Source organism: Salvelinus fontinalis, chromosome 13 (assembly GCF_029448725.1).
Source record: "Salvelinus fontinalis isolate EN_2023a chromosome 13, ASM2944872v1, whole genome shotgun sequence".
NCBI lineage: Eukaryota > Metazoa > Chordata > Actinopteri > Salmoniformes > Salmonidae > Salvelinus > Salvelinus fontinalis.
This window is the reverse complement of record NC_074677.1, coordinates 7,378,923-7,402,028: the sequence shown is the minus strand read 5'-3', so window position 1 is coordinate 7,402,028 and position 23,106 is coordinate 7,378,923. Positions and strand designations below refer to the sequence as shown.

The window sequence follows — 23,106 nt, the reverse complement described above, 5'->3', positions numbered from 1 at the left end:
GACACACACAGGTAGAGACACACACACACACAGACAGGTAGACACACAGAGGTACACACACACACACACACACAGGTACACACACACACACAGACAGGTAGACACACACACACACAGACAGGTAGACACACAGAGGTACACACACACACACAGACAGGTAGACACACACAGGTAGAGACACACACACACTCAGACAGGTAGACACACAGACAGGTACACAGACACACTTTCTGATATGGTTACATTAGTTACTAGAGTACAAACATGTTTTCAATATACTTTATTGGATAGTTCTGTATTGTCATGTTTAGCAATACTAAGAAGGCTTATCATCTTCCAGTCATTAGAAAGATATGGAAAACTCCAAAACACAGTGCTTACAGCAAATAGTTAGTGCAACGTCCATTCTGATCCACCCATTGTGTCAGATACTTCATTTTAGACATCTTAACGAAAAGAGGTCTTTCCAGCACAAAATGGCTCAGTGAAAGACCTCACTCCTGACGATAGGGAGCCATCTACTGGTGAGAGAGGACTAATTGCCTGTAAGCAGAGAGGAGACTAATTGCCTGTAAGCAGAGAGGAGACTAATTGCCTGTAAGCAGAGAGGAGACTAATTGCCTGTAAGCAGAGAGGAGACTAATTGCCTGTAAGCAGAGAGGAGACTAATTGCCTGTAAGCAGAGAGGAGACTAATTGCCTGTAAGCAGAGAGGAGACTAATTGCCTGTAAGCAGAGAGGAGACTAATTGCCTGTAAGCAGAGAGGAGACTAATTGCCTGTAAGCAGAGAGGAGACTAATTGCCTGTAAGCAGAGAGGAGACTAATTGCCTGTAAGCAGAGGGGACTAATTGCCTGTAAGCAGAGGGGACTAATTGCCTGTAGGCAGAGAGGGGACTAATTGCCTGTAAGCAGAGAGGGGACTAATTGCCTGTAAGCAGAGAGGGGACTAATTGCCTGTAAGCAGAGATGGGACTAATTGCCTGTAAGCAGAGAGGGGACTAATTGCCTGTAAGCAGAGGGGGGACTAATTGCCTGTAAGCAGAGAGGGGACTAATTGCCTGTAAGCAGAGAGGGGACTAATTGCCTGTAAGCAGAGAGGGGACTAATTGCCTGTAAGCAGAGAGGGGACTGATTGCCTGTAAGCAGAGAGGGGACTGATTGCCTGTAAGCAGAGAGGGGACTAATTGCCTGTAGGCAGAGAGGGGACTAATTGCCTGTAAGCAGAGAGGGGACTAATTGCCTGTAAGCAGAGAGGGGACTAATTGCCTGTAAGCAGAGGGGGGACTAATTGCCTGTAAGCAGAGAGGGGACTAATTGCCTGTAAGCAGAGAGGGGACTAATTGCCTGTAAACAGAGAGGGGACTAATTGCCTGTAAGCAGAGAGGGGACTAATTGCCTGTAAGCAGAGAGGGGACTAATTGCCTGTAAGCAGAGAGGGGACTAATTGCCTGTGAGCAGAGAGGGGACTAATTGCCTGTGAGCAGAGAGGGGACTAATTGCCTGTGAGCAGAGAGGGGACTAATTGCCTGTGAGCAGAGAGGGGACTAAATGCCTATAAGCAAAAGCCTGTACTTCTTTCAACTCCTCAAAACAAAAAGCTACACACTGTCAATAGCTTTATAACCGAATAAAAACACAAATCACTTTTCTTTTCAAATACGTTTCTTTTAGAGTTGGCAAAGTGAAAATCAGAATAAAAGCAAACCGTAAAAAAAAAAAATAGGAAAACCTAGGAAAACTTTGTCACCGTCTAATATTTTACTAAAACATTTCACTCACTCCATCTAGGACATACCACTGTTAATACAGCATGAACATAAAAAGGTTTTGTTCCCAACATTTTTTTAAAGACAAATTTAGACAAATCTCACAAAGACCACAGTACTGCAACACTAGGAATGCAACCCTTTCAGTTTTAGCAACACACAACTTAAGAAATAATTACCACAAGGAACTTAAGGACTTAGTCCTGATGGACCAGCGCCTTGCTCAGCGGGGTGTAACATTACGGAAAAACATTCGACCAGGTCCTTGCTCAGTGGAAACACAACAGAACAGACTGTGTCATGTACAATTAGGGAATCATGTCATAGAGAAGAAGACAACATTCAGAACGTGTCGCCCTTCTGAGCGGGACCCAGGTCTGACGCCACCAGGGACACCATCAGAACTCCAACGATTCCACTCAACAAATAAAACATAACGGAAATCACTTCCTCTCAATAAAGTTTAGTTTTATTGTGTGTTTTTTCTTCTTCTTTTTTTTACAAAATCACCAGTAAACATCTTTAATTTTTCTCTCCAAATAAAATTCTAAATAAGCCTGTAGTAATGCAAGGAGGTGAGGGCTTAGTTTGTGTCAAGCTTGGCCATTTCCTGCACATAGATCCCTATGCTCTCGCTGTCAAACAGCACGAAGTAGACTGTCTTGATGGAAGAAGACATGGTGGCAACAAAGTAGCTGGAGATGGCTTTTAAAATGAGCTGGGCCGCCGTCTGCTTCGGGAAGCCATTCCTGAGGGAACAAATAATAATACCATTTAATTCACTTTTATAGCGCTTTTCATTACATAAATAGCATCAAAGCACTTCAAAATCGAGAGGGGGGGGGGGGGGGGGGGGGCATTTTGAAAGATCAGGATAAAAAAAAAAAAGGTTAAATAACTGATTATGACGACAGTAATACGGTGAGAATGTTAGTTGTAAAGCTTTTTTCCTCACGTAAACAAGAGATATAGGACTGTTAGGGTTCGTGGTTAGACATCTTAAAGCGATACAGTCATTTTTAATACATCACAGCAAGCTATATTACATACTACTACGCTAACTTATGCATCGTATCTTAATGTGACAACCGTTACCTCAGCCAAAACAGTTAGATTAAGTAGCATGCTTTTCCTCCACAAGAAAAGCACCATGGTGATAAGGATGTGGATGGATACCATGGGAGACACAAAGGCCTTGGGAGCGTGATGAGGCTTGTTGCTAGGGGACGGGAGGTTTTATAGTACCTTCCACTGCCAATCGAAGGGAAGGCCACAGACTTGAGCTTCTTCTCGTCAGCCAGGGCCAGGCAGTTCTTTACGGTCTTATCCAGCAGCTCCTCACACTTGTCCGAACCCCAGCCTGGACTGTTGCAGTGGATCACAAACTTGGCAGGAAGCCCATAGCCAGAGGACAGCACTGCTAACAGTGGAAAGCAGAGAGAGGCAGAAGAGAGAGGAGAGAGCGAAAGTGAGACAGAAATTAGCATTAGACTTCCTCTGCATGTGTTGAATCTTTCCCTAAGTGTGAAGACAACGGACACTCGTCCAATAATTACAAAATACTGACATACTGCAAAGTCACACTCGTGATACACAATTACATGAACACAACATTCATGTCAAACGAAAATAGAGGGGGGGGTGGGGGGGGGCGCTCCAATAACTTAATGCTGTTGATAACAGGGAATTAGACGAGGAGGGTTGGAGAAATCACTTCTCCAGAGGGACTGAGCTCTTGGAAGCAACATGAAAAGTGGGCCGCCAGAGAGAGAGAGAGAAAGAGAGAGGAGAGGGAGTGGGGGAAGGAGAGAGAGAGAAAGAGACTTTTCCCCCCCTCAGGGCTGGAGGTAATTGAGTGACTGTTCATCTCTGGAGCACATAGCATCAGGCAAGCCCCCCCCCCCCCCCCCCCCCCATACACACTGTAACTCAGCTAAAAGGCCCTGATCCTGTGAAGTGAAATACCCTCCAGTTGTACTTCATTAGGCCTCTGAGTGTGTGACTGGCTTAAGACTCAAAGTGAACCCAAAACGTTGATCTCCAGATGAAGGCAGAGAGCCAGAGACATGAATTACTGACAGAGACTGTATAGAGGGGGAGTTAATGATGACAGAGACTGTATAGAGGGGGAGTTAATGATGACAGAGACTGTATAGAGGGGGAGTTAATGATGACAGAGACTGTATAGAGGGGGAGTTAATGATGACAGAGACTGTATAGAGGGGGAGTTAATGATGACAGAGACTGTATAGAGGGGGAGTTAATGATGACAGAGACTGTATAGAGGGGGAGTTAATGATGACAGAGACTGTATAGAGGGGGAGTTAATGATGACAGAGACTGTATAGAGGGGGAGTTAATGATGACAGAGACTGTATAGAGGGGGAGTTAATGATGACAGAGACTGTATAGAGGGGGAGTTAATGATGACAGAGACTGTATAGAGGGGGAGTTAATGATGACAGAGACTGTATAGAGGGGGAGTTAATGATGACAGAGACTGTATAGAGGGGGAGTTAATGATGACAGAGACTGTATAGAGGGGGAGTTAATGATGACAGAGACTGTATAGAGGGGGAGTTAATGATGACAGAGACTGTATAGAGGGGGAGTTAATGATGACAGAGACTGTATAGAGGGGGAGTTAATGATGACTGACAGACTGCGCCGGGGATTAAAAGGATAATTCCCCCAATTCCCAAAATGCCATTGGTTTCCTTACCCTGTAAGCAGTCTATGGACAACAAAGAAAACTGAGGTTTTGAATTCATTACAGGAATGACATGATCACAAAGCCAGATCTTACCTAAACCACAGCCTATTGGGTCAAATGTCTCGACGAATAAGATGCTCCTCAGCTTGGTGCAACGTTGATTACAAAATCAGACCATAAGATGTTCATGTAATTAGGTTGTGATGTAGTAACCTAACAGGAGTCTTACAGAACATCCCATGCCGTGCAGGTCCAGCCTCGCCTGTTAGCCACAACAACTACCTGTGCCAATCCCATCACTGGACAGTGGACACGTGCATATCCCCTCCCCCCCTCTACTGGACACATCACAGGTCAACATCATGGGGATCCTGAAAGCTATTTTTGGACAATCATTTCTGAAAGTGTTTGTTGATTAATCCTGGTAAAGGTAAATAGTTACAATAATGAACGTCAGCCACGCATTAGATCACCTGCTGGGTGTCCACGAACGGTTGTGATTCAACATGTTTAATTGTTGGGAAATTAAAAGAAAATGAGGGTTGATGTCAGAGGAGATCAAAGCAGAGGGTAGCCATCCTAACTGTTGGTCTTGCTTTCTCCCTACCTCCAGCCACATCCGGGGGACTGGTCTTGATTTCTCCCTACCTCCAGGGGGACTGGTCTTGATTTCTCCCTACTTCCAGCCACCTCCAGGGGACTGGTATTGCTTTCCCCCTACCTCCAGCCACCTCCGGGGGGACTGGTCTTGCTTTCTCCCTACCTCCAGCCACCTCCAGGGGACCGTTCTTCTTCCGTAACTCCAACATGGCATCCACAAACTCCTCCCCTCCCTTCTTCTCCAGAGCACCACCTGTAGGGGAAACAGTCTGGGGTCTTTAGTGTCCTCCTGTTGTTGTTGTTGCTGTTATGTTGAGTGCAGACAGACAGACAGACAGACTGAGGGAAAGGGACGGACAAGCGGACAGACAGCAGACATGCATCATGGGTCTGAGCTGAGTGAGAGCTGTGTGAGAGATTCCTTCATTTGACCCTCTCTGAATCTCTTTGCCCACTGTACACCATAGTTCCCATGTACACCGAGTGGACAAAACATTAAGAACAGCTGTTCTTTCCATGACAGACTGACTCAGTGAAGCCATGATCCTTTATTGATGTCCCTTGTTAAATCGAATTTAAAAAAAAAATCAGTGTAGATGAAGTGGAAGAGACAGGGTTAAAATGATCATCTTTAAGCCTCGAGACAATTGATTCATGGATTGTGTATGTGTGCCATTCAGAGAGTTAAATGGGGCAAGACAAAATATTGGAAGTGCCTTTGAACAAGGGTATGGTAGTGAGTTCCAGGCACACCTATATGTGTCAAGAACTGCAATGCTGTTGGGTATCAAGAATGGTCCACCACCTTGACACAAGTGTGGGAAGCATTGGAGTCAACATGGGCCTAGCATCCCTGTGGAATGCTTTCGACACCTTGTAGTCCATTCCCTGACGAATTGAGGCTGTAATGAGGGCAAGGGGGGGGGGGCAACTGACTATTAGGAAGATGTTCTTAATGGTTTTATACTCTGTGTATAAAGCAACTAAATAGTACTACTAGTCATTAAAACAGTCCTTATCTAGCTACTACTGTAGTAGGCTTTTGCTTTCCATTTTAAGACACTTCCTAGGTGTTAAATTTCAGATTTAGCATTGATTCCCTTCTGGTCAGTCCTTAGAGTGGGAAGCGATGCAGGCAGATAAGTCAGAGAGGAAGTATAATGTAAGAGTGTTCACACAAAAAAACCATCCACATAAAACAAATACAGGGAAATACAGGCAGATGTAAGAAAATCTTTTTTTTTTTTTTTAAGAAAAAAAGAGAGAATTGAGGCCTTTTAGAGGTTATCAAAACACAAAGCATTGGTGCATGTTCTTCCAACTCATACAATAGCTGACAACATGAAGTATGCTCTTTTTAAAAGTTATTAGTTACACAGTAATTGGTGGTTGGAAAAAAAAGTTCTACTTTCATACACGTAGTATGGCTAGGCAACCAAACTTCAGATCCAAACACAGACAGTCTCTCATGCGTTGACGTCAATCTCTTATGGATCAATGCACACGATTAACACAGAAAAAAATCTGAATTACATCTAAAATGTTAGAATTCCACCCTGAGAACAAATTTGTCTTAAGAGGAGGAAGAAGATGCATTATGGGATGCTTTGCTACAGGTGGTGTCGGCATGGTAACACATTGTACCCATGGTGATGAGGGAGGGTTCTATTACCTACTTCACCACCAGTGTAGAGGGTGGAATTGGTCGGGTGAACAACAGCCTCGCTGTCAATGGTGGAAATGTCGGCTTGCACAACTTGCAACTACAAACAATGACAACAGGCAATCAACATGGGAGGTAAAACACAGTGAGTGGGGAAGGGGGAAGAGGATGGGGGGACAAAATGAGGAACATAAAAACATAAAGGGATCGGGGAGAAAGAACGAGAGGAGGTGAGTGCTGTGCTCCTTATTTACTTATTTCAGAAACACAGGAGACTGACTGACCAATCCAGAGAGACAGACCCAACAATAACATCCATGACAGGCAGGGGGGGGGGGGGCAACTGCTCTGCAGAGATTTGACAAAATCCTAGAATTTCATCTGAGGGATAAGCCTGAGATCCAATGTATGTATTCATTTTTCACATTTGTTTCTAATAAACTAGTCTATTTGGGGACTGTGTCCCATTTAAGTTCAGCATTCAAGGATCTTTCAAACCGCAGAGTGAAAGGGAGCTCACCTAGATCATCTTTAAGGTCAATGTCTGCATTGGTGGGGTTGATGACCCCCTCCACGTCAAAGCCAGCCAAGTTACTGACCTCACTGTGAACCAGGTTTAGCTGGGGGGGGGGGGGGGGGGGGGAGAGAGCATGCCGCCAGCAAGCAGGGAGGGGGGTGGGGGGGAAGGGGGGGAGCAAAGCCGTTAGATCGATCAAACCACACCTTAGTGCAGGACTGATTTGGTACAAGTAGAATTTAGAAGAGTGCAGGAATCAGAAAGCAAGCGTCGCAGAAAAGGAACATGAAATAGTTATCCTATTAGCCTGTTAGTTTGAGACACTGCACTGAGAAAAACAAAAAAAAAGATATGAACTTCTAGAAAAACATTCCCGATTACATAGTCACTGAGTATTGAGCCAGGTGTTTCAGATTTTAGGCAACTGGCAGTGAGCTACATAAAATTGCCCATAAAATTTAGAAGCAGAGAAGGATAGAACAATTGTTTCAGTCAAAAAACAATCCCAAACCAGAATGACACCATCACAGAGTAGATATCATACTAATTCAAAATGTTTACAATAGCCCAGAAAATGACTTGATATGCATTAATGAACACATGCCGATTCATTTCTACTGTGACATCTGCCAAGATAAAGCAAAGCAGTGCGACCAAAAACTAACACAGAGTTACACGTGGGATAAACAAACGTACAGTCAATAACACAATAGAAAAATCTGTATACAGTGTGTGCAAATGGTAAGGAGGTAAGGCAATAAATAGGCCAATAGTATGTAGGGATGCAGACTTATAGTCAAGTCTCCTCCCACAACCATTGTGTCTGCAAACAGAGAGCCAGGAAACGATCAAAGTGAGATAGATGACTTGTACATACAGTTGAAGTCGGAAGTTTACATACACCTTAGCCAAATACATTTAAACTCAGTTTTTCACAATTCCTGACATTTAATCCTTGTAAAAAATCCCCTGTCTTAGGTCAGTTAGGATCACCATTTTATTTTAGGAATGTGAAATGCAAGAATAATAGTAGAGAGAATTATTTATTTCAGCATTCCCAGTGGGTCAGAAGTTTACATACACTCAATTAGTATTTGGTAGCATTGCCTTTAAATTGTTTAACTTGGGTTAAATGTTTTGGGTAGCCTTCCACAAGCTTCCCACAATAAGTTGGGTGAATTTTGGCCCATTCCTCCTGACAGAGCTGGTGTAACTGAGTCAGGTTTATAGGCCTCCTTGCTAGCACACGCTTTTTCAGTTCTGCCAACTAATTTACTATAGGATTGAGGTCAGGGCTTTGTGATGGCCACTCCAATACCTTGACTTTGTTGTCCTTAAGCCATTTTGCCACAACTTTGGAAGTATGCTTGGAGTCATTGTCCATTTGGAAGACCCATTTGCGACCAAGCTTTAACTTCCTGTCTGATGTCTTGAGATGTTTCTTCAAAATATCCACATAATTTGACTTCCTCATGATGCCATTTATTTTGTGAAGTGCACCAGTCCCTCCTGCAGCAAAGCACCCCCCCCTCCTGCAGCAAAGCCCCCCCACAACATGATGCTGCCACCCCCGCGCTTCACGGTTGAGATGGTGTTCTTTGGCTTGCAAGCCTCCCCCTTTCTCCTTTAAACATAATGATGGTCATTATGACCAAACAGTCTATTTTTGTTTCATCAGACCAGAGGACATTTCTCCAAAAAGTCCAAACTTTGTCCCCATGTACACTCGCAAACCGTAGTCTGGCTTTTTTATGGCGGTTTTGGAGCAGTGGCTTCTTCCTTGCTGAGTGGCCTGTCAGGTTATGTCAATACAGGACTCGTTTTACTGTGGATATAGATACTTTTGTACCTGTTTCCTCCAGCATCTTCACAAGGTCCTTTGCAGTTGTTCTGGGATTGATTTGCACTTTTCGCACCAAAGTACGAGTCTCCTTCCTGAGCGGTATGACGCTGCTTGGTCCCATGGTGTTTATACTTGCATACTATTGTTTGTACAGATGAGCGTGGTACCTTCAGGCGTTTGGAAATTGCTCCCAAGGATGAACCAGACTTGTGGAGGTCTACAATTTTTTTTCTGAGGTCTTGGCTGATTTCTTTAGATTTTCCCATGATGTCAAGCAAAGAGGCACTGAGTTTGAAGGTAATCCTTGAAATACATCCACAGGTACACCTCCAATTGACTCAAATGATGTCAATTAGCCTATCAGAAGCTTCTAAAGCCGTGACATATTTTTTTTAGAATTTTCCAAGCTGTTTAAAGGCACAGTCAACTTAGTGTATGTAAACTTCTGATCCACTGGAATTGTGATAGTGAATTATAAATGAAATAATCTGTCTGTAAACAATTGTTGGAAAAATTACTTGTGTCATGCACAAAGTAGATGTCTTAATGTCCTAACCGACTTGCCAAAACTATAGTTCGTTAACAAGAAATTTGTGGAGTGGTTGAAAAACTAGTTTTAATGACTCCAACCTAAGTGTATGTAAACTTCTGACTTCAACTGTATGTCTGAATAGATACAGTCTGCTTTCAGTCAGAAGAACCCACCACCAGTGAATGGTAAATTAGGTTAATGACATTCATTATTACATTTTCCATCGATTTCAACGAAATGCAGCAATCTGTGATTAGCTCCTTCATCAACTGCTCTACCCCTAACAGTAGAACATCTAACTGCCAACCACATACTCAAGCTAAATTACTTGAATTCCATTGATTTAATGTCGATTTCTTTCCATAAAATCTAACAAACACATTTTTTTTTTTTTCTTAAAGGTCATAAATGTTTTATAGAATTGGGTATAAAAATCATTGGACAGATATGAAGAAAAAAAAAAAACAGACATTGACTAATGATGTTTTCCAAACTTTCGTTCAACAAGGGGCACTTCACTGCAAAAATAGTCTCAACAAGCATATAGACGTTGAGCCTGATGAACTACAAACCACAAACACCTTCTCACTCACACCATCCTAGCTGCCAGCTATGGCGGCACCCACTCTACAGTAGATAAACTGGTTAGTTTAGTGCGGCAGCCTGGTTTGTTAGCGTATGTTTGCGAGGCCAAAGTACGAGGTGACATCAGCAAGTGAACAAAGAAAATAAGGCACTCGATTGTCTTCATTGCAGGGGAGCAGCAGCGAGGAGGGAGGGGAACTCTTTTCACAGACACACAGTAACCAATCATGTAGCAGTAACCAATCATGTGTCTGAAATGGCATCCTAGTTCCTATATAGTGCACTACATTTGACCACAAATCTATGTGCCCTGGTCAAAAGTAACGCACTGCAGAGGCAATAGGGTGCCCTCTTTGGGCAATAGGGTGCCCTCTTTGGGCAATAGGGTGCCCTCTTTGGGCAATAGGGTGCCCTCTTTGGGCAATAGGGTGCCCTCTTTGGGCAATAGGGTGCCCTCTTTGGGCAATAGGGTGCCCTCTTTGGGCAATAGGGTGCCCTCTTTGGGCAATAGGGTGCCCTCTTTGGGCAATAGGGTGCCCTCTTTGGGCAATAGGGTGCCCTCTTTGGGCAATAGGGTGCCCTCTTTGGGCAATAGGGTGCCCTCTTTGGGCAATAGGGTGCCCTCTTTGGGCAATAGCTCTTTGGGCAATAGGGTGCCCTCTTTGGGCAATAGCTCTTTGGGCAATAGGGTGCCCTCATTGGGCAATAGCTCTTTGGGCAATAGGGTGCCCTCATTGGGCAATAGCTCTTTGGGCAATAGGGTGCCCTCATTGGGCAATAGCTCTTTGGGCAATAGGGTGCCCTCATTGGGCAATAGCTCTTTGGGCAATAGGGTGCCCTCATTGGGCAATAGCTCTTTGGGCAATAGGGTGCCCTCATTGGGCAATAGCTCTTTGGGCAATAGGGTGCCCTCATTGGGCAATAGCTCTTTGGGCAATAGGGTGCCCTCATTGGGCAATAGCTCTTTGGGCAATAGGGTGCCCTCATTGGGCAATAGCTCTTTGGGCAATAGGGTGCCATAAGTTGCCATTTGGAGCTCATGGGATTCACGGGGTGTTACTGGTCTAACAGTCGACACTGGAAGGATATCCTTTTAAAAAATGCCTTGAGAAAGTGTCACTTCTTCCACATATTGTTGTGTTACAGCCTGAATTTAAAATTAATTACATTGATATTTCGCATCACTGGCCTACACAAAATACCACATAATATCAAAGTGGATTAATGTTTTTAGAAATGTTTACAATGTTGTTTTTTTTAATTGAAAGATGAAATGTCTCGAGTTAATAAGCAAAGAAGGTCACCTTTTGGTAGATGGATAAACATATATATTTTTTTAAAGCAGACATTGAATAACCCTTTGAGCATGGTGAGGTTACTAAATACACTTTGGATGGTGCATCAATATACTCAGTCACTACAAAGATACAGGCGTTCTTCCTAACTCAGTTGCCGGAAAGGAAGGAAATTGCTCAGGGATTTCACCATGAGGCCAATGGTGACTTAAAAACAGTTAAGAGTTTAATAGCTGTAATAGGAGAAAACTGAGGATGGCTCAACCCCTTTGTAGTTACTCCACAATACTAACCTAAATGACAGAGGGAAAAGGAAGCCTGAACAGAATTTAAAAATATTCCAAAATGTGCATCCTGTTGGCAATAAGGCACTAAATAAAACTGCAAAGAATGTGGCAAAGGAATTAACTTTGCTATGGTTTTGCTATGTGTTATGTTTGGGGAAAATCCAACCAGCACATCACTCTTCATATTTTTAAGCATGGTGGTGGCTGCATCATGTTATGGGTATGCTTGTCATCAGCAAGTAAAAAGGGAGTTTTTTAGGATAAAAAGAAACAGAAGAGCTACGTAAGCACAGGCAAAATCCTAGAGGAAATCCTGGTTCAGTCTGCTTTCCAACAGACACATTCACCTTTCAGCAGGACAATAACCTAAAATGCAAGACCAAATATACACTGGAGTTAATTATCAAGACAACATTGAATGTTCCTGAGTGGCCTAGTTACAGTTTTGACTTAAATCAGCTTGAAAATCTATGGCAAGACTTGAAAATGGCTGACTAGCAATGATCAACATCCAACTTGTATTTATTTCCCTTGACAGAGCTTGCAGAATTTTAAATGTGCAAATATTGTACAATCCAGGTGTGCAAAGCTCTTAGAGACTTATCCAGAAAGATTCACAGCTGTAATTACTGGCAAAGGGGATTCCAACATGTCGCTCATTCAGCCGACAGAAACTTTCAACCGGTTCTCCCCATTAAGCAGCGAGTCGGAGTCAGAGGCCGAGCCTTCTCTGGTCTCTACTCCTCCCGTTACGGGATCTGAGACGCTGAAGGCTCCCACCATTAGCTCTGACAAATTGAAAACCCTAGTCATTGGCGACTCCATTACCCATAGTATTAGACTTAAAGCGAATCATCCAGCGATCATACACTGTTTACCAGGGGGCAGGGCTACCGACGTTAAGGCTAATCTGAAGATGGTGCTGATTAAAGCAAAAACTGGCAAGTGTAGAGAATATAGTGATATTGTTATCCACGTCGCCACCAACGATGTTAGGATGAAACAGTCAGGAGGTCACCAAGCGCAACATAGCTTCAGCATGTAAATCAGCTAGAAAGATGTCGGCATTGAGTAATTGTCTCTGACCCCCTCCCAGTTAGGGGGAGTGACGAGCTCTACAGCAGAGTCTCACAACTCAATCGCTGGTTGAAAACTGTTTTCTGCCCCTCCCAAAAGATAGAATTTGTAGATAATTGGCCCTCTTTCTGGGACTCACCCACAAACAGGACCAAGCCTGGCTTGTTGAGGAGTGCCGGAGTCCATCCTAACTGGAGGGGTGCTCTCATCTTATCTACAAACATGGACAGGGCTCCAACTCCCTTAGCTCCACAATGAAATAGGGTGCAGGCCAGGAAGCAAGCTGTTAGCCAACCTGCCAGCTTAGTGGAGTCTGCCACTAGCACAGTCAGTGTAGTCAGCTCAGCTATCCCCATTGAGACCGTGTCTGTGCCTCGACCTAGGTTGGGCAAAACTAAACATGGCGGTGTTCGCCTTAGCAATCTCACTAGAATAAAGACCTCCTCCATTCCTGCCATTATTGAAAGAGATCGTGATACCTCATCTCAAAATAGGGCTACTTATTGTTAGATCTTCAAAGGCAGTTATAGTCAATGAACTAATCACTGATCATAAACTTGATGTGATTGGCCTAATTGAAACATGGCTTAAGCCTGATGAATTTACTGTGTTAAATGAGGCCTCACCTCCTGGTTACACTAGTGACCACATCCCCCGCACATCGCGCAAAGGCGGAGGTGTTGCTAACATTTACGAGAGCAAATTTCAATTAATAAAAAATAAAAAAAAGGTTTCGTCTTTTGAGCTTCTAGTCATGCTACAGTTTACAGGCCTCCTGGGCCGTATACAGCGTTCCTCACTGAGTTCCCTGAAATCCTATCAGACCTTGTAGTCATAGCAGATAATATTAACATTTTTGGTGACTTCAATATTCACATAGAAAAGTCCACAGACCCACTCCAAAAGGCTTTCGGAGCCATCATCGACTCAGTGGGTTTTGTCCAACATGTCTCCAGACCTACTCACTGCCACAGTCATACTCTGGACCTAGTTTTGTCCCGTGGAATAAATGTTGTTAATCTTAATATTTTTCCTCATAATCCTGGACTATCGGACCACCATTTTATTACGTTTGCAATCGCAACAAATAATCTGCTCAGACCCCAACCAAGGAGCAACAAAAGTCTCAGACGACACAAAGATTCCTTGATGCCCTTCCAGACTCCCTCTGCCTACCCAAGGACGTCAGAGGACAAAAATCAGTTAACCACCTAACTGAGGAACTCAATTTAACCTTGCGCAATACCCTAGATGCAGTTGCATCAGAAAGATATCAGTTTGTCTCTGTGAATGGTTGGTCCTCTGACAAATCAACTGTAAATGTATGTGTTCCTCTAGGTTCCGTTTTAGGATCACTATTGTTTTCACTATATATATTTTACCTCTTGGGGATGTCATTCGAAAACATAATGTTAACTTTCACTGCTATGCAGATGACACACAGCTGTACATTTCAATGAAACATGGTGAAGCCCCAAAATTTCCCTCGCTGGAAGCCTGTGTTTCAGACATAAGGAAGTGGATGGCTGCAAACTTTCTACTTTTAAACTCGGACAAAACAGAGATGCTTGTTCTAGGTCCCAAGAAACAAAGAGATCTTCTGCTGAATCTGACAATTAATCTTGATGGTTGTACAGTCGTCTTAAAAAAAACTGTGAAGGACCTCGGTGTTACTCTGGACCCTGATCTCTTTTTTGACGAACATATCAAGATTTTTTCCATCTAGGTAACATTGCAAATATCAGAAATGTTCTGTCCAAAATTGATGCAGAAAAATTAATCCATGCTTTTGTTACTTCTAGGTTAGACTACTGCAATGCTCTACTTTCCGGCTACCCGGATAAAGCACTAAATAAACGTGGCGGAGATCTTAGTGGGCAATACTCGGCCTTGTCTCAGGATGGTAAGTTGGTGGTTGAAGATATCCCTCTAGGGGTGTGGGGGCTGTGCTTCAGCAAAGTGGCTGGGGTTATATCCTGCCTGTTTGGCCCTGTCCGGGGGTATCATCGGATGGGACCACAGTGTATCCTGCCCCCTCCTGTCTCCGCCTCCAGTATATCTGGAGTATTTCTCCAGTGTCCTGTGTGAATTTAAGTATGCTCTCTCTAATTCTCGCTCTCGGAGGACCTGAGCCCTAGGTCCATGCCTCAGGACTACCTGGCATGATGACGCCTTGCTGTTCCCAGTCCACCTGGCCGTGCTGCTGCTCCAGTTTCAACTGTTCTGCCTGCGGCTATGGAACCCTGACCTGTTCACAGGATGTGCTACCTGTCCCAGACCTGCTGTTTTCAACTCTCTAGAGACAGCAGGAGCGGTAGAGATACTCTCAATGATCGGCTATGAAAAGCCAACTGACATTTACTCCTGAAGTGCTGACCTGTTGCACCCTCGACAGCTACTGTGATTATTATTATTTGACCATGCTGGTCATTTATGAACATCTTAGCCATGTTCTGTTATAATCTCCACCCGGCACAGCCAGAAGAGGACTGGCCACCCCTCATAGCCTGGTTCCTCTCTAGGTTTCTTCCTAGGTTTTGGCCTTTCCTAGCCACTGTGCTTCTACACCTGCATTTCTTGCTCTTTGGTGTTTTAGGCTGGGTTTCTATACAGCACTTTGAGATATCAGCTGATGTAAGAAGGGCTATATAAATACATTTGATTTGATTGACTCAGAAGTGTGAATATATTTCTGTATTAAATTTTCAATACATTTGCAAAAAATGTCTAAAAACATATCTTCACTTTGTCATTATGGGGGTATTGTGTGTCGATGGGTGAAAAAAAATAAACATTTAATACCTTTTTGATTTCAGGCTCTAACACAACAAAATATGGAATAAGTCAAGAGGTATGAACCCTTTATGAAGGTTTCCCTACAGGAGACTCATGCCGATTGACCATGGAGAAACATACATTTGTGAAAGGTTGATCCATAAAAAAAAAACTGTTATACATTTTGCTGCCATAGTTAAAGTTTCAGAACAATTCATCTATATACAAAACAAATAATGGTATACACTGCTCAAAAAAATAAAGGGAACACTTAAACAACACAATGTAACTCCAAGTCAATCACACTTCTGTGAAATCAAACTGTCCTCTTAGGAAGCAACACTGATTGACAATAAATTTCACATTGCTTCCTAAGTGGACAGTTTGATTTCACAGAAGTGTGATTGACTTGGAGTTACATTGTGTTGTTTAAGTGTTCCCTTTATTTTTTTGAGCAGTGTATATAAAAATAAAAATACAATATTTAGGAAATGAAAAACAACGTTAAGTAAAGCAGTACATAAGATGATGTCATCCCCTCTATATTCTCCACTATAATGTCTTGGTTCCTGTGAGTGCGCATAGGAATATCCCGTCATATTTCCCCCTCAATACACCATCTACTATCAGCAACGTCACCCTGAATGCATGGAACCCCTTTGTTCATCTCAACGAGGAGAAGCCGCGAGGCCTCTATGAGAAGTGACGTGGTAGTAGTGACCGACGAACCTACCTTCTGACCCAGGAAAAGACTCTTGGTGGAGAGGACAGTGAATCCGTCCGTAGGCGTTCCTTCCGTGGTGCTGTCCGCCGAGGCAGCTTTGCTCACCTCTCCCTGTTTCTGCTGGGCCAGAGAGACACAAGAGAAACATCAGGTGATATTACGTAGGCCTAGACAACACAGTCGAAAACATTCAGTGACATTAGGACATTTGCGTAAGGGAGTTTAACATAATAAAGTTGAGGTGCGCTGAGTGGGACAACCTAAATTGTTTTATCGTGTTGATATTTATGGGGTCTACATTCAAAGTCTCCACCTGAACCAACTTGCCTGTATAACACATTGTATACCTTCGCCTTAAGTTATATTATAAACCGGGTGGTTCAAGGCCAGAATGCAGATTGTCTGAAAGCCGTGGTATATCAGACCGTATACCACAGGTACGGCATTTTTTATTAACCTGTTTATAATAGCAATAAGCCACCTCAGCGCGGCTACGGGCTGTACCCAGCCACCTCAGCGCGGCTACGGGCTGTACCCAGCCACCTCAGCGCGGCTACGGGCTGTACCCAGCCACCTCAGCGCGGCTACGGGCTGTACCCAGCCACCTCAGCGCGGCTACGGGCTGTACCCAGCCACCTCAGCGCGGCTACGGGCTGTACCCAGCCACCTCAGCGCGGCTACGGGCTGTACCCAGCCATTTATTTCCCTCCCCAAGCTGTTTACAGGCATTTAACACCATTCTGCATTTTTTGTCATCCATTTTCCCAACTTCAAATCATTTAAATCACTTTTTTTGTTTTCAATTCAGTTACAAAATTAATAGTCCTGGCTGAGCCCCATATGCGAGCGCCATGGCCGCGTCGGCGGTTACAACGTAGCCTAGCTGGGTCTGTATGCGTCAAACGAAAAAGCACAGGATATTTATGATAAAACAGCTCTGCTCCACGAGGGGCCAAAAAGGGGGCTTAGCCCCTCAGTTGAAACTTGTGCCGCCTCAGTTTTAGTTTAATGTCCCTATATAAAAATAGCTAAAAAGTTAGAATGATTGAGTGACAGGTTGGAGCGAAACCTGTACTGTATCGGAGCGCGATGCGGAGTGTTTGTGTGTAGGGGGGCTATGTAAAGCCACGGGCGGTTAGGTAGGACTCCTCTGGGTTTCCATAACAAGTGGTAGACTACGTGAATAACGTGAGACGCCTGATTTATATGGACGGGGTTAAGTTCCCAGTTAAAGCTGCTTCACGCAACTCTGGCCTCACACCCCACCACTAGAGTTAAGTTAGCTTCTTAGCTAGCTGTAAAAGGCATTAGTGTTATAAGCCTATTTTAGCTCTAACCAGATAATCTGCCACGGTTGATATTAGAAATCAAACAGCCGAGGCTGAACCCAGCAGCGATGATGCTCCTGATCTCTAGCTAACTCTGGCCCTGATGATCTTAGAACAGAAGAGCCAGCCCAGGTTCGCCTAGAATCCTACCCTAGTGGGCCTGGCTCCCAAGTGGGTAAGACTACACCCTCCCAGGCCCAACCAATGGCTGCACCCCTGCCAAGTCATGTGAAATCCATAGATTAGGGCCTAATGAATTCCTTTCAATTGACTGATTTCCTTCTGTGAACTGTAACTCAGTAAAATCTTGGAAATTGATGTTGTTGCGTTTATATTTTTGTTCAGTATATTTACATAACCAACGTCTCTGATAATACTAGTGGCGTCCAATAGGGCTCTAGTAATACTAGTGGCGTCCAATAGGGCTCTAGTAATACTAGTGGCGTCCAATAGGGCTCTAGTAATACTAGTGGCGTCCAATAGGGCTCTAGTAATACTAGTGCCGTCCAATAGGACTATAACACGGCAAAGAATAGTGCGCTGCATCATCCCACGGGATCGGTCAAGGCGGTGCACAGCGGAAATATAACTGAAATATTCTAGTCCCTACACATCACCTTCTACACTCAAACAACATAGGCTTTTTATAGGCTAAATTGATGAGCAAATGCAAAGCTTCATGCTCGTCCTTTCTGGTTCGCAATAGTAGTCTCCCTAGTAGGATTCTGCCATAATGAGGTGGTGTGTACGTAGCCGCTTCAGAGTGTTTTGGGAGTCGAGCAAGAGTCCACTCCAACTACAAAAACATGATTATTCTTTTTTTTAATTTTTTTTTTTTTTTTTTATCACAGGATCCTGGAGTCGTTCACCCCTACACAGAATGTTTGCGTTTATCCCTCACATATTGTATACCTTAGCTTTGGCCCTTTTCCCTGCAGCTGCCTTTTTGGACGATTTCTTAGTGGCGGACATCTTGGATTTCTTGATGGCGGGAGGAGGCGTGATGACAGCCTCCAGCTTGCCCTTTGACCCCCTCTTCTTAGCTAGCAGCTCAGGGTGGATGTTAGGTAAGACTCCGCCGGCTGCGATGGTCACACCTTTCAGCAGCTGCAGAGAGAGACAGTGGGTGAAATCATGTGGTCTGCATTGGATTGCACCCTTCTCTAACCAGCGGATGACCTCACAAAGATGGGGCATGTAAGGTTGCAAAAAGATGGTAACTTTACCAAACTCCCAAGGTTTTTCCAGATATCCCAGTCGGAGGATTCCCAGATTTCCTGTTTATTCCCCTCCGGATTCCAGGAACCTTCCAAGCAGTATTTCTGGAAAACCCGGGAATTTTTGGGGGAAAGTTACTAGAATAACAGCTGACCTGGTTGAGCTCCTCGTCGTTGGCGATGGCTAGAAGGATGTGTCGTGGTGTGACACGTCCTTTCTTATTGTCCCTGGCTGCATTGCCCGCCAGCTCCAGGATTTCAGCTGGAACACAAGAATAGAGATAGTTAATTTTGTTAACACAGCTTGACCTGGTGCAGAGGTCTGACAATGTAACTCAAAAGCATCCACTGGCCAGCAGCCAAATAAGCCCAAGACCAGCAACAACATTGAAGATAAGTCAGAATTAAGCTGCTTTCAGAAGTGGAAGAACAGTGTAGAGTAGTGAGGGCACTGGGAATGCAGGTCCACAGGAGGGATTAAGAATATATCGATATCTTTAAGGTGCAGTGCAGTTAATAACAGGATTGTCCTGTTTTTTTTTAATGGCATTTCCACACTATGAGGTCAAAATAACAATGAATGTGAAAATTATAATGAGCTGTTTGAAAAAAACAAATGCATGGAATTTCCAAGTCTGGCTCCAGCAGATACCTTCTCACGCAACAGACGCTGTGAGACACAAAATGAGACAGGATGTCGAATGGTGCCAGAGGATGGCGCGTTACTGCCACCAACAGCACGGGTGGTGAAATTACATTTAGAATTATACAACTAGGTACTAGCTAGTGTACTAGATAGCCAGCTAGCGTGTACTAGCCAGCTAGCGTGTACTAGCCAGCTAGCGTGTACTAGCCAGCTAGCGTGTACTAGCCAGCTAGCGTGTACTAGCCAGCTAGCGTGTATTAGCGAGCTGCACAAGCATCAGTGGTTAACAGAACACCCTGGACAAGAGCTAGTGCACCGCCTGGTATGTGTGCGCAGCACACTGGCGCCCTGGACCAGAGCTACTGACTGACACCAAACTGACTGGAGACCAACAAATGTCACCAGGTTGTGCGCCTACATACCGCTTGAGATGCAAAAATACCATCTGAGATGCAAGTGCATACGCTTTGCAGAACACACAGCGCCATTAAATAAACAGTGATGTTTAAAAATATATATTATTACAAAAAACTGAAATGGGGCTTTAACATCTCCTCTCACTGATCAGTTAATCTCCCAACACGGTAGGGTTGAGCAGCCAACTTTATTTAGCTAAATAACTCATCACCTACGTGAACATTTTGACTCATTTAAAAGTGAACTACTGTACAACATTGCACCGTTGCGCTCTCACCAGTGAGATAATTGTTCTGGAGTATCTGACAACATGGCATCACCGAAAAAACATTCAAAAGCATTGAAACGCATTGGATGTGTCCCAAATTACACCTCCTCCCCCCCCCCCCCCCCCCCACCCTATACAGTATACTACTTCTGACCAGGGCCCAAAAGGCGAGTAATTTAGGATAGATCCGGTGTCTTCATATGATTTGTTTTGCTTCCTCACCAGTGAGGTACTCCAGAACGGCGGCCATGTAGACTGGGGCACCCACACCGACCCTGTACTTGGGCAGACCCTTCTTGATGTAGCGCAGCATTCGCCCCACAGGGAAGATGACTCCGGCCTTCGTCGACCTGGACATCTTGGTCATCTTCTTTTTTCCTCCTCGGCTGGACATGGTGTCGCTACCAGTGTGATGTTCTGCTTTTACAGGACAGATTCATATCGGTTTGGTCACAATCGAGTTGTTGTGAGTAGTATACTAATCAAACAAAGGCCTATAAAAATACTGTGTTAGAATAATACCCACTTTTCAATCATGTATAATACATCAAGTCACACTACCAGAATATAAATATGATTTTCTTTTATTAGGTCATTATTTGCAGTGGAAATGCCTAAATTAACAAAGATTGTAAATTCAATCCCATTACTGGGAGTAACAAGTTTGTCTATAGAAAACGTTGCCAGAGATTTTTCAATTAACCTGGTATTGGCGATGCTATTGTCGTTCTCGAGTTGGCTAAAAATGTATCTTCTAGAACGTTTGTGTCCAGTTGCAGGTGGTGCGTTAGAAGTAAAAAAAAATTATCCGTTACTAAAATAAATACAAATGTGTAAGCCGACATCTTATATATTTCAAATCTTCTCTCATTGGTTGAACAGGTGGGTCCACCACAATGTGCCGCATGTCATGATGACACTCACCTGTCTTGATCAATGAGAGAAGATTTGAAATATACAAGATGGCGGCATACACATCGTTGGATTACTTCATGGAGGAAAATGTTTTGTTATTTAAATAATGGATAATTTTCTAACTTCAAAACACACCACCTGTAACTGGACAAAAAAAAAACATTTTAGAAGATACATGTTTGGCTGAATCGAGAACGAAGATCGTATCGCCAATACCAGGTTCAATTCTCTGGCGACGTTTTGTATAAGCAAACCTGTAACTCCCAGTACTATAATAGATACCAAAAATACTTTGTTTAAATAACATTATCTGATGTAACAAATCTTTGGTTAAATCACATTCTGGTGTAACAATCTGTAGCTAAGAACAGGCCTACTTTCTATAAAGTAGCCTACCTCAAGCTCACTTATACGCAATACAGGATCAATTGATACGTTATAATACAATGGGCCTAAAACAAATGCATGTCATGCTGCTACAAAGGGGTAAAGACATTTCTTTCTGAAGAATAACATATACAAATTTGCAATGACCAGATTGAGACGTAAATGCACTCCAATTGACTGACAAATGAACAGAGCAACATCTGTCAGAAAGTCAGAGCCATCCAGGTGCACAAGACCGCGATTTAAGAGTTATTTTTGTTGTTGTTGCGGGGTCTGTCAAGAGAACGATTTCCTGGTGTAAACGGTCCATTTGATCTCGTCCACATGTAGGCCTGTAGAATGTTTACAAAATGGAATTGAATTAAATGGCGCTTAAGGGAGAGAATGGCACACACGCGAACCCAAGGACATTCGCTTGCTCACGTCGCGCGTTTGAGTTGCAAATCCTAACGTCATATTTCCAGTTAGCCCTCATAGCCATAAATAGCCTACAATTTTGCCGTACTTGCAAGATAAAGACACAATAGCAACGTGAGCGTTCGAGGGAAGGATAACTGTGACATATCGGAAGCATCTGGCTCAACGATGTAAATGTTATTGTTAACCAAAAGAGGTTCATTACTTACAGAAAAGGGGAACAGCAACGTGTCTTCTGTCAACACCCGGTAGGCTACAACAAGCTTGGACAGTGTCCTCAACTCCCAGAATCCACAGCGAAAGAATATATTGAACTGGGCCAGCGCTGTATCCTGTTCTGGAATGAATAGATTTTAGACTGCAAGAAACTCAACTCTCTGTATGCGCGCTGTGAACTTTAACCTACCCTGTGCGCTAAGCCCACTATTGACAACCCCTATTCATAAGCACATGATTGGTAATACATATATAAATATCCCTAAACACAGTGACGCGTGACCCCCCCCCCCCCCAAAAAAAACTATTTTTTTATTCAGACATTTGGAACAACACAAATAAATAATGTACATTTAAAACCATAAAAAATATATACAAATATTAGACTCATAAATGTCAAAAAGTAGTAACAAAGACAAATGTTGATTTGGCACTCGAGCATTAATACATTACCCATGCCCCAACACTGTCAACCAAGAGTCTAAGACTAAACCAATTCACCTTGGTGGTGTGCAGACTGGTTTTAAATTATTCTTAACGATTTCGCACAAACTGGAAGAAAATGCAACAATATGTCTGTGAAACTATATATTCACAGTATTATGAGTGAATTGTGATTTATTTGGTAGCGTTTCATAGTGTGACTGATTTTACTAATTGCATTAGTACTGTACAAAGTTAGAGGTGCGCTATTTGATAGATTTCCCCGCTCCCCCTACCTCGGGCTTCCAGTGCGGAGACCTGAGGTCAACCTACCCCCGCCCCCCTCCCCATCTCATACTTCTGAGTAGGAGACCTTCCCAGGCAGTAGCCTGACTAGCTAACAAACTAGAATCAGGGTGGCCACTCCGACAAGGTTAATTGATCCACAGTCCCACACGGTGACATGATATCATTGATGTGACGTTCAAATGAGC

At 43.6% G+C, this 23,106-nt stretch overlaps 1 protein-coding gene across 6 annotated transcripts; it reads right to left on the bottom strand.

Moving 5' to 3' along the window:
- Window positions 1–265: 265 nt before the first annotated feature.
- LOC129868008 (core histone macro-H2A.1) lies at window positions 266–22,366 on the bottom strand. 6 transcript variants are annotated; one of them, XM_055941571.1, is made up of 9 exons: window positions 22,183–22,366; window positions 20,477–20,671; window positions 19,079–19,185; window positions 18,619–18,813; window positions 16,388–16,498; window positions 7,264–7,363; window positions 5,244–5,333; window positions 3,013–3,187; window positions 266–2,516 (listed from the first exon to the last, which is right to left on the bottom strand). In XM_055941571.1, exons 2-9 carry the CDS (start codon window positions 20,646–20,648, stop codon window positions 2,351–2,353), a joined length of 1,116 nt encoding a protein of 371 aa, XP_055797546.1. In that variant the 5' UTR covers window positions 20,649–20,671; window positions 22,183–22,366; the 3' UTR covers window positions 266–2,350. The 6 variants fall into 6 exon arrangements, with proteins under 6 accessions (XP_055797546.1, XP_055797540.1, XP_055797544.1 ...); XM_055941565.1 differs by having other exon boundaries at window positions 20,477–20,674; window positions 22,183–22,320; XM_055941569.1 differs by lacking the exon at window positions 7,264–7,363 and adding an exon at window positions 6,753–6,843 and having other exon boundaries at window positions 20,477–20,674; window positions 22,183–22,320.
- Between the last annotated feature and the right edge of the window lie 740 nt (window positions 22,367–23,106).